General features: G+C 46.1%; 2 protein-coding genes across 3 annotated transcripts in view; one reads left to right on the forward strand and one right to left on the reverse strand.

Annotated features, from left to right (window-relative positions):
• The window catches only part of USP10 (ubiquitin specific peptidase 10), a 33,021-nt gene extending 27,297 nt beyond the window's left edge, over window positions 1-5,724 (reverse strand). The window contains exon 1 of one of the 2 annotated variants that reach the window (XM_053400086.1): window positions 5,428-5,724. In XM_053400086.1, coding sequence (XP_053256061.1) covers window positions 5,428-5,448 — 21 coding nt within the window. In that variant the 5' untranslated portion in view covers window positions 5,449-5,724. The remainder of the gene's footprint in view (window positions 1-5,427) is intronic. The other variant, XM_053400087.1, reaches the window with a different exon arrangement.
• A 1,854-nt stretch (window positions 5,725-7,578) lies between these two features.
• On the forward strand, window positions 7,579-9,675 carry LOC128419422 (NF-kappa-B-activating protein-like). Its single transcript, XM_053400088.1, has one exon. The coding sequence runs from the start codon at window positions 7,784-7,786 to the stop codon at window positions 8,792-8,794; it is 1,011 nt and encodes a 336-aa protein (XP_053256063.1). The 5' UTR covers window positions 7,579-7,783; the 3' UTR covers window positions 8,795-9,675.
• Window positions 9,676-10,799: the final 1,124 nt, after the last annotated feature.

Here is a 10,799-nt window from a genome sequence, read left to right on the forward strand (position 1 = left end):
ACTGGTCTAGTTTACAGAACCATTGTCAGAGACTGCAGACCTGACTTTTACCACTTGCCTGTTACTACACTACAGTCTATTGTGCCACTGCTATCATTGTCCTTAATTCCAAATACAGTCGACTCACTACTTATGAAAGGGTTGTCTTCTGGGCACCACACGCATAAGTGAAATGTGCGTAAGTGGAGAGCCTGCTGCAATACTGCTTCCTGCCCAACAGCTGTTGACCAGGATAACATGGAAGCAGTGAGAGCTCATGAACACCATTTTGGAACCCTTGGACTCCTTTTCTTTTAATAGCTTTTTAAAACTTTCTTTCTGGACTTTTGGCTTACTGGCATCCTCTTCAGGCTCTGGGGAGAGTCTCCTCATGAGCCACAAAAACTTTCCAGCTCTCTCCCACCGTTTCAGGTTTGAACTGAATTATTTATTTGAAATTTTTATTTCCCAGTGCCACATGTATACATTGTCGCACATGAGTTGATCGCGCATAAGTGGGGGGATTCCTGTATTAGACTGCTGCAGCTATTCATCCATGTACACAAACTAGAAGCTGCTTTATTTTACCAAGTACTGAGATAATAATTTTAAACTTCCAAAAACCAATATAAGTGATCACTATTACTAATTGGTCAGTCCTTGAAGTGGCAAAGAGCAGCATGTTCATGAGTCAGTTGGGACACCATTATACCCACATGCAAACATGTCACCAGCTTCTCCTAATTGACTTCTTATAACCAGGAACAAATCTATGACAAACAGAAACATTACTGCACACAATGCCCAACAACCCTGAGAAGCAGATTAGGCTGAGAGATTGTATCTTGTCTAAGGCCATCTACTGATCTTTGCAGTTGTTCATTTATGTGAACCTTGGCTTCTTCTAATCAAATCTAACACTCTATTTATTAAAAGATTTCTATCCTACCTTTCAGGACAATCACTCTAGCCACTGCACTGCAGATACAAACTACAAAGAATCATGTCCATAAGGTTTCTCTGGCATTAAATAAGTCTAATTGCTTATTACTAAAATAATGTACATAATGGCTTCAACTATAACACCTTCTATTGCAGAAGAAATTAAAGCCTTGTGGAAAGTTCTGAATTTTGAATACAATGACCACATTTTAATCTAACTATTAAAAATGCTAGAAATGCAAATGCACACTTCCTTCCAGGTGTTCAGAACATCCTGTTTAGCAAAAACAAAAAACAAAACTTTAAATGAGACTTTAAGGCATGTTTCTCTCATTCTTTATGTATTTTGAAAGGTTTAATATCATCTCTATAAACTTTTCCCACTATCAATCAGTACAGGCAAAATGTTGCACAATCTCCAAATTATGCTGTCATAACACCAACCATAGCTAGCACCAAAACGAAAAGAAAAGGGCAAATTTATATGCAAGAGAGGCCTGCAAGAGCTCTGGGGCTCTTAACCATGATTAAAAGATCAAGCAACAGTCTATGGGACACACACAGCCACATCTACACCAATACTAAGGGGAGGGTTGAAGGGTACTGCCTTTTAAAAACAAACACAAACAAACCGTTGACAGGGTTTATTATAGCCACACCAACCATGGCCCAAACTCTTTACTTTCACTTAAATGTTACATGGACTCTATATGGAAAGTATGTATCTACACACTTCAGTGGTAGAGCAGCTGTTTTGAATGCAGAAGGTCCCAGGTTGAATCTGGCATCATTGGATAGCCTGAGAAGGATCCCCAATCAATAGGGCCACTGCCAGTCTGTGCAGGCAATATTGAGCTAGATGAATCAATCTGAATTTCTGCCCCAAAGCAGTGGTACTTAATGGAACACTGCAGCCACAGCCCTGCCTTTCATGCCAGCCAGCCTGGAAGAAAAATGACTCTGTTACACCAGCTCTCAGACTGGTGCAGCAAGGAGGCCAGATCAGGCCATTTTGGTGTTTGCTCTAACTTCTGTCTGTCCATCCCTTGGGCGGGAGCACTTTAGTGTTACTCACTAGCTGAAGCTCATCCAAATCCCTCTACAGTGGTACCTCGGGTTACATACGCTTCAGGTTACAGACTCCGCTAACCCAGAAATAGTACCTCAGGTTAAAAACTTTGCTTCAGGATGAGAACAGAAATCGTGTGGTGGTGGCTTGGTGGCAGCGGGAAGCCCCCATTAGCTAAAGTGGTACTTCAGGTTAAGAACAGACCTCCAGAGCGAATTAAGTTCTTAACCCGAGGTACCACTGTATAGCATGGCAGATATGCAGTTTGGACTGCTCTATAAAGCAACTTCCTACAGGAACACAGTAAGCTACTTTATACCAACAGAAACCACTGAGGTTGTTTCCAATATTAGTTCTACCCAACCAAGAGTAAAATATTTGAAATTAATGGACATGATTAACTTAGACCCATTAAATTCAGTGGGTTTGCTCTGAGTAGAACTAACCTTTAGTTCACCCATGGTCCATCTAGCGCATATTGTCAACAGTTGCTGACAGCAGCTTTCCAACATTTCAGACAGAGTATTTTCCCTGGAAAGGCCAGGGTTTGATCTTAGGCCCTTCTGCACACAAAGCAGATGCTCTACCACTGAACTATGGCCCTTCACTGTAGAAGTTAAGCCATGCCCAAAAGACTAGCCAGAAAGAATGTATACAGACTATAGGTGTCATTTGTGTTTAGAGATGCCAATTAATAAGATCAACCATACAGGTAACACTAAAGAAACACGGTAATAGCTAGTGGATATAAAACTTATACTAAACCTGTATATATATCCCACATCAGACAGGGACACACTACCAAAAACAGCCTTCCTGAACTGAAGCCCTCCAAATGTTTTGGAGTCCAACTCCCATCTGCCTCAGCCAATATGGCCATGCTGGTTGGGGATGATGGAAGCTGTAACTCAAAACATACGGAAAGCAGCAAGTTGGAGATCTGGCTGAACTGAATCATTCTGGATGTCAGTAGCCGAACAGTACAATGGGGAACAGCACTTTATTTCAGAAGTCTTTGATGAGAACAAAAAGCTAGGGGAAAACCAAGTAGAACAGTAACATACAACCAAAAAATGACTACACTCATGTTTTGCTTGTCATTTACTATATTTCTCAAGGCACTGACCAAAGATCCTCTACAAATTTATTAAAGTGCCAAAGTCAAGCATTAGATCCAAACAGCAAAGTAGTAACAGTTCCAGATCGAAACAACCAGGCATCATACATAGCAGAATTCAGATTATGATGTAGAAGATACCACCATGTGTCTCAGTTTGAAGATTCATATCCAATCTCTTTTCCCCCCTGAAGTATCAAGTTATATTTTCTAACTAGCCAGACAAAGATTCATTGCAATTGTACCTCAAGTTCAATATTAACCTCCCCTCCAATTTTCTCTGTGAAAACAGCACTTAGTATTTGCCACGGCCTTACCCAAAACAAAGGTCTCCTAGAAAATAACTTGGGAATGGGAAGGGGTTTGTATTACTCCATCTACAAACCAAGACATCAGATGAATCCCAAATCTAGAAATTTGATACAAAACAAGTTATACTGGCATTTAAGTAACATTTCCTCTCTCTTGAAGAGATAACCTTGTTTCTTTGAAATCCCAGGGGTCAACATGATCCATCATATTAAGATGGTATTTTTTTATATATAGGTCAGACTACTGGGTACTCTAGGGTGTGAGTCACCTTCATCCATAGTCCGTGACATAGCTGCTTTGTGCAAGTCATACAAATTCATTTTACTAAAACAACGTCCTTATCCTTCAGTGTCCAGCATATTGTGTCCAGATCCTCCACTTTACTTTAGTGAAGCTGATTGCAGATTGTTTTGCAGTCTTGTAATGTTTTCAGGAAGGCCTGAAGATGGAAAATCCTGCCTCAACACAAGTTTTTTTCAATTACATGACCTTTAGATGCAAGTTCTATGAGCAAAAGAAATCTTCCCAGTTACTTGTGTGTCCTATGTATACCCCATGTATTCACCTACTACCAGAGTGCAACAAATATAAAACTACTGGCAATTAGCACCTGTCCAATACTTTTAACTCTCTTGCATGTCTGGCAGTCTGTGAGCAAGGACTAAAACTTCCAAGTTAAGCATGTGAGAACTAAAGAGTGAATGAATGGATGCAAGTCCGTGGGCACTTTTTTTCCAATTCCCTCCCCTCCTCTACAAAAAGCAATGCCTACTTTCGGTGTTTCCCTACCTTCTGCACTTGTTGCCTCCATCACTGGCAAAATTTCATTTCTTACCTCCAAAGTTAATCTACCCACCCACTTTAAAAAGGTATAAAGACTGAGGTTACAACCCATGCACACTAATCTAGGACCAAAGTCCTATTATGAATGTAGTATAATTCACTTCCTAATAATAATAAGCCTGCTCAGGGATCAAGCTGGAATCAGGCCCAGCTAGCATGGCCAGTTATCAGGGAGATAGGAGTTATAGTCCAACAACATGTAGCAGTAAAACTCTTCTATACCTGAAACCAGGGAAACTTACTCCTGAACAACAACAAAAGTAAAGGGTGCCTGGCTGAAAAGCTGCAACAATCCTATGCACTCTAAGAGGCTTACTCTTGAATAAACCTCTATCACTTTACCTATAGGTAAATCCCTATGGCTGAACCTAGGGAGACTTGCTCCCTCAAAGCACGCTGTTGGGTTTCCTACCAGCGCACTCTTACCCAGGAGCAAAGTCTCATGACTGAATATTGGCCAGTTTCCCTAACCTGCTCAGAGAATCAAGCTGCAAAGCTGCAACAGCACAACCCCTCCTCCCGCTTTAAACTGCGAGTTAAAACAAAACAAAATGGAAAGTCCTACCATTGGGTTTTATTCTCCGAATAAAGCCGCTCAAGCAAATTTATCCTTACTAATGTATCGATGAAACCCCCCTACCCATGTGTGCTTGAAACTCGGGAGGGGGTATAAAATCCCGCATGCACAATATTTTAGGCGTGCTCTTCCATTAAGGTCAATAGAGAGATCTCTTCCCCCCACACACCCGCAATTTCTTCTTTCTTGCTCAATTCCAAGTAAAGTGTGCAATGGGGTGGCTGCCTTTAAACCCCTCGCCTGGCTGTGCTCCTCCACGAGCGCGCGCGCGCCCCACCACCACCACCAGCCCCTCCTTTTCATCATGCACAGAGAGGAGAGAGAGGCGCCCCGTGGCTTAGCGGGGAGAAACCCTCCCGCCACAACCCGCTCGCTCGCCATGACACACACACATACGACGCGATGAGCCTGCAGAAATCGGCCGGGTAGGCCCAGCCCTTGCCAAGCCAGGCACACACGCAGCGTGCTCCTGCCCCGAGGAGGAGGAGGAGGCGAGGCCTGGCCGGGCCACAGCGCGGAGGGGAAACCCTTCAGTCAGGGAAAGGGAATAAAAGGTGGCGGCCTCCGGGCTCGGCTTGAGGCGTTTACCTGCGCGCCGTGGACGGCCATGGCGCCCCCGTCCCCGCTCGGCGGGGGAGGCGGCGGCAGCAGCGAGCTCAGCGTCTCCCTCAACGCCTCACGCTGCTGGCCCCGCCGCCGCCATCTTCTCTCTTCGCGCACACACACCACACAGGAGAGGGCGGGCAGCGCGAGGCGGGGCGGGCAGCTGCGCCTGCGCAAAGGCGCAAGCGCACCTAGTCATCCTGGCTCACGCCGCGCGCTCCGGTGTCTGTCCCAGTCGCGGGCGTGCGCGCGCGCCCTGACAAAAAAGGTCTCTTGTCGAGGATCTCGCGTTCCTTCCCCTCGCGCGTGCGTACTCGGGGATTGCCCGAGATTGACAGAAGGGAGGGAGGGAGGCGAGAGGCGGACACGTTTATGCGCGCGCGCAGCTGCTTCGCCAAGCGACCGCGAGAGAACGAAGCGGGGGTTGGAAAAAAGAAAAAAAAGCAAGGCGGAGGCAAACGGGAGACTGGCGATACATTACGCATGCGCAGCTCTTCCCTACTATTGCGCTGGGATAAAGGCAAATCAATGCTGCTGAATGTGGGGGAAAAGACGGGGCGGGGTGAGGAGGGTTCTGCGCATGCGGCCCTCAAGGCGGGGAAGGGAAAGAATAAAAGTGCATTTTGCGCGTGCGTAGTTCGACCGCCAAGCTCGAGAGCGCGCATTGGGCTTGCTGTATCAAGAAATGAATGAATATTCCGCGCGTGCGCAGCACTGTCAAGAGGCGGGATTGGGCGGTTCCGTTTGGTACGCATGAGCAAAGAAATGCTGAAACGCTTGTGCTGCGCAGGCGCTGTGTTAGGATTGTTTCAACATAGTGGGCTGAATGTGAATGAGCAGGAAAGCAACACTGACAGTTGTGGATGGTGCTTTTTCTTGTTCTTATCTTGCAATTATAACTTCAGTTATAATAATATATATACGCACAACCGAAACAAAACTAATCCAACAGGTGCAGCAAGCGGCAGATTTATGGATCCTAGTTCTATAAATGGGCAATGCGTTTGGAGGAAATTGGTTTGTCATGGGGCGGGGTGGTCACATATATTGCAATTCCTCAAAAAAATTGCTGTAAAAGCAACCACTGTTCTACTGATTCTGTGCTGCAAGCAGGCTACTACAACCAGTGTGGGTGAAGGAAACCTGGGTTCAAATTCCCACTTGCCATGAAACATACTGGTTGATCTTGAGCCACCTACCCTTTCACAGGGTTGTTAAAATGAGAGGGAGAATCACACACCAGGCTTCTCAGAGGAAGAGTCGCATAAAATCCAAACTGTAATACAATAGAATACAATGTAAGTAATAAAAGCAATGGATATATAATTAAAAAGCAACATGAATCTTTTACTGCAATGGATGTGCCATCTCCCATCTTTGGCCTCAAACCCAGATACCCAGCAGCACCCCAGACCACATGAATTGATGTTCACACACCACAATTGGGGAACCCCTGCACTACTAGGTAAAACCTCCCAAAAGTCTTCAAGGGAAGCACCACAGGGTGTATTTAACAGTAGTCAAACCTGCAGTTTATAAAGCACAGATCAATATTTCAAGTTCTCAAGAAGGGTGCAACCTACACAAGAAACAGTACTGGTTGAAAGCGCTCTTAAGCACTGTGGCATCCTGCCAAATGAAAACTCCCAGGCTACCTGTTCAGTTGGGGAAACTGAAACTTCATTGATCAGAGGCAAATATCAAGGCAGTCCAGATGTCTGCATGTTTACATTATTATTACAGTTTTTTGTGTTTACTGCACCAAACACAACGTCCCATTCCCAGGGGTCCTGGGGGGCAGAGTTATTACCAGTCAAATCCTTGCATGGGTGGGGAGAGAAGTTAGGGGAGGGAAACCCATTTATTTTAAGTTATATATTTTGTTCCAGGTGAAAAACATTAAATGCCTGTTAGAAAGCGGGTGTGGTACAGGGTGCCTAAATTGAAAGGTGATTTTCTTAACCATGTCATGTGCTCCAGCTACAAAGGATTCGGAAAGAAAACAGGGGGGGGGCCTCCCCAGAATGGTGCAATTAGCAACAGAGACAGCCTGGCTGGCTTTATTAAAGGGAACTCCCCAAAAACAACTTTAGTGAGAAATGTATTAAAAACACTATAATTTGTGGGAGGGGCCAAGCTGTGTTGCAATGGATTGTTCGTACCCTCGGTGGAGCACATCTGTGGATTCCTCCCTTTTTATGGAGGGCTAGGGAGAAGAGAAGGCGAAAAGGGGGGCCCCTCCCTAGGAAAGGCTCCTTCTCCATTAATAAAGGTGTGCAAACGGCAATCCGGAGGCGCCGCTTCCGCCCCTCGACGCAGCGGAGGCACTTCCGCCGAGGCCATGGCGCCCGTGTCCCGCTCGCGGAGCCCAGTGGAGACGCCGCCCTCGCGGCGGGAGCGGAGCGGCAGCTCGACCAGCCCGTCCCCGCCCAGGTCCAGCCGCTGCAAGAGTTCCCGCGCCCGGTCCCGGTCCCACGATCGCGGCAGCAGCGGCGGGTTTCGTCAGCGCCCCGGGCCCCCTCACCCCTTCGGGCCCCGGCCTGGCTCCGAGCACTACGGCAAGGAGCAGGAAGAGTCGCTGAGGCAGAGGCGACTAAACGAGAGAGAGAGAATAGGTGAGCTTGGAGCACCTGAAGTTTGGGGGGTCTCGCCCAAAGTTCCCGACCGGGACTCTGATGAGCACACCCCTGCAGAAGAAGAGGGGGGTGCATCTAAAAAGAGCAGCTCCTCTGGTTCCAGCTCAGAAGAGGAGCAGAGGAAGAAAAAGAAGAGGAAGAAGAGAAAGGCTGCTTCACGTGAGGAGGGGGGGAAGAAAGCCAAGAAGAGGAAAAAGAAGCATAGGAAAAAGAAGTCCAAGAAAAGAAAGAGTAAGAAAAGCAGGGAGGTGAGCAGCAGCGAAGACTCTGATGGTGACCAACAGCAAGAGGGGGATCTCTGGACTGAGAGAGTAAGAAATGCAGATGGGGAGGGTTTCATAGGACCAGAAGCTCCCATTACCCATGCCTCTCAAGAGGACCGACCCTTGAACTATGGGCACGCTTTACTCCCCGGCGAAGGCGCTGCCATGGCCGAGTATGTAAAAGCTGGGAAACGCATCCCTAGGAGAGGTGAGATTGGCCTAACCAGCGAAGAGATTGCGTCATTTGAGAAGTCTGGCTACGTGATGAGCGGCAGCAGGCACCGGAGAATGGAAGCTGTGCGCCTGCGGAAGGAGAACCAGATCTACAGTGCAGATGAAAAGAGGGCCCTGGCGTCTTTCAACCAGGAGGAGAGGCGGAAGAGGGAGAACAAGATTCTGGCAAGCTTCCGAGAGATGGTCTACAGGAAAACCCAGGGCAAAGATGACAAATGAACTGGATGCTTCTTCTTGTGTATATTGACAAGCGACACCTGTTAACAGCCATCTGTAAACGGGTGTCCAGCGTCACAGCCCAACTTGCAGGGCATACTCCAGGTTGAACTTCAGAAAATGGTTTGTGTGTATCAAATAAGAACATTGACAGGTGTATGTGGACAGCCCGGTTTCGCCAATTTGCTGCATGGTGTTGCCAGCAGCAGAAGTACAATGGTCTAAATGAAACAAGGCATGCTCTCTTGCAAACCTTCCCAAAATATTGCTAGGAATCCAATATATTGTGCCAGTTGGTGACTTCAAAAAACACTTTGTAAAATCCTGAGCAGCAAACCAAGACTTATGCAACTGAAACTTGGCTTTGTTTAAAATCATTTGCTAAGAGAATGTTGGGTTTGAGCCGCAGAGAGTGTGGATCAAAGAGATATTCCTCTCACCGCTACCTCCTGAAAATTCAAACACCTGCCCACCTAATTTCAGTTCCTAGGGAAAACACTAAATATACTTGTAATTTTTGGTAAAAGCTAGGCCAGCTCTAGCTTCTTTTTCACCAGTAGGTGCACCTTGTAAACATTCCCGTTTTTCTGTTATGCTCACAGAACATAAACCTTTGGTCTGATCTGGCAGGCCTCTTCTGATGCAGTGCTGACATGCGTGTCATCTTCAAAGGGCAATGAATTCAAAATTTATGACTACATGGCATAACCACTTCTTCTTTGGAAATGGTTTGTGAAGTTGGTTCACAAACTTGTAGAATTAAAACATGCCCAAATGGAAAGCGGAGAAGAAATCGGAGTCAGCCCATGTTTAGTGTTTATACTAGAAAATGGTTTATAAATGTATTCAACTCCAGCTATATTAAACGCATTCTAGTACATGAATTAGTTATCAGATATTCCTCTCTCTCCTACAGATAACTTGGTACGTCTTTTAATGACAGAATTCCTTATTTTTTATTTTTAAAATGAAGCTTTTTCATGGGGTGAACACATCTTTAGAGAATCAGAAGCACTAAGTTATGCTTTGTATTTATTTTCAGTCGCTCCTTCCAAGTAGCTCTTCCAAGTCTGAGAAACAGGAATAACTCTCTTAACTCGGGAATGGAAACCTAGCAACCTCCAGATGTTCAGACTACAACTCCCTTCCTGACCACTGGCCACACTGATGGGATCCCACAGCATATGGAGCAAGGGGGGAGGGGCAACTGGATCTGCCCAACAGGCCTGGTAGTTATCTGCTACACCCACCCTGCAGGCCAAATTTCACAGGTGGGTAGGGCTGCACACCTATAAATCACCTGGTGTCAGGCAATACTTTTTTGCCCCCATGGTTGAAAGCAAACTGTGCAGGCAAATGCATAGCCTGCAAGTGCCTTTTAAAGCACTCCATCAGACCTGATGGAACATTGGGGCTCATGGAGCACTTTGCACAGGGCTTTGCAGACATCTTCAATCAGGTGCCTGCAAACCTCTTTCAGCTGAGCCAGGTTGGTGTGGTTTGACTGAAATGGCCTTCCGAGCCCATTGCAGATGCCTCACAGCTCTAATTATGTCTGCAGGTCAGAGATAACTTACCCCTGATCTAAATGGTCTTGGTTCTTCATCCTTTCCTTAACAAGTAAATACTTCAGCCATTCAATTTATTGTTCAGCAGCCATGGAAAAACCCTACCCATCTTGATTCCCAACCCGGGGTGAAGTACTCATGTTGATCTATATAGGTACGGGAATCAGCTCCGTTAGCACATCACCCAAATTTGGCAGTGATTAAAACCATATCCTGTGCATGTCATGGACAGGTCTCTAAATCATGCCCCATGACCATCATACATTACTGGTGATGACAAAAAGATATCCCACAACTCTGGGGGCTGGTTGAGTTTGGCTGTAGAGTTAAGCAGTTCTGTGGTTGCAAAGTCCTCCTTAAAGGAGCGGGGAAATGACATCTGACAATGAAGGAAAAGCAAGCTTGGCTTCAGATTTGTTTCTTGCTACAACTCCCACAGA

Source organism: Podarcis raffonei, chromosome 8 (genome assembly GCF_027172205.1).
Source record: "Podarcis raffonei isolate rPodRaf1 chromosome 8, rPodRaf1.pri, whole genome shotgun sequence".
Classification (NCBI taxonomy): Eukaryota; Metazoa; Chordata; class Lepidosauria; order Squamata; family Lacertidae; genus Podarcis; species Podarcis raffonei.

Bases quoted from the DNA above. Each gene is read 5' to 3' on its own strand.
- LOC128419422 (XM_053400088.1), top strand. From the start codon at position 7,784: ATGGCGCCCGTGTCCCGCTCGCGGAGCCCAGTGGAGACGCCGCCCTCG.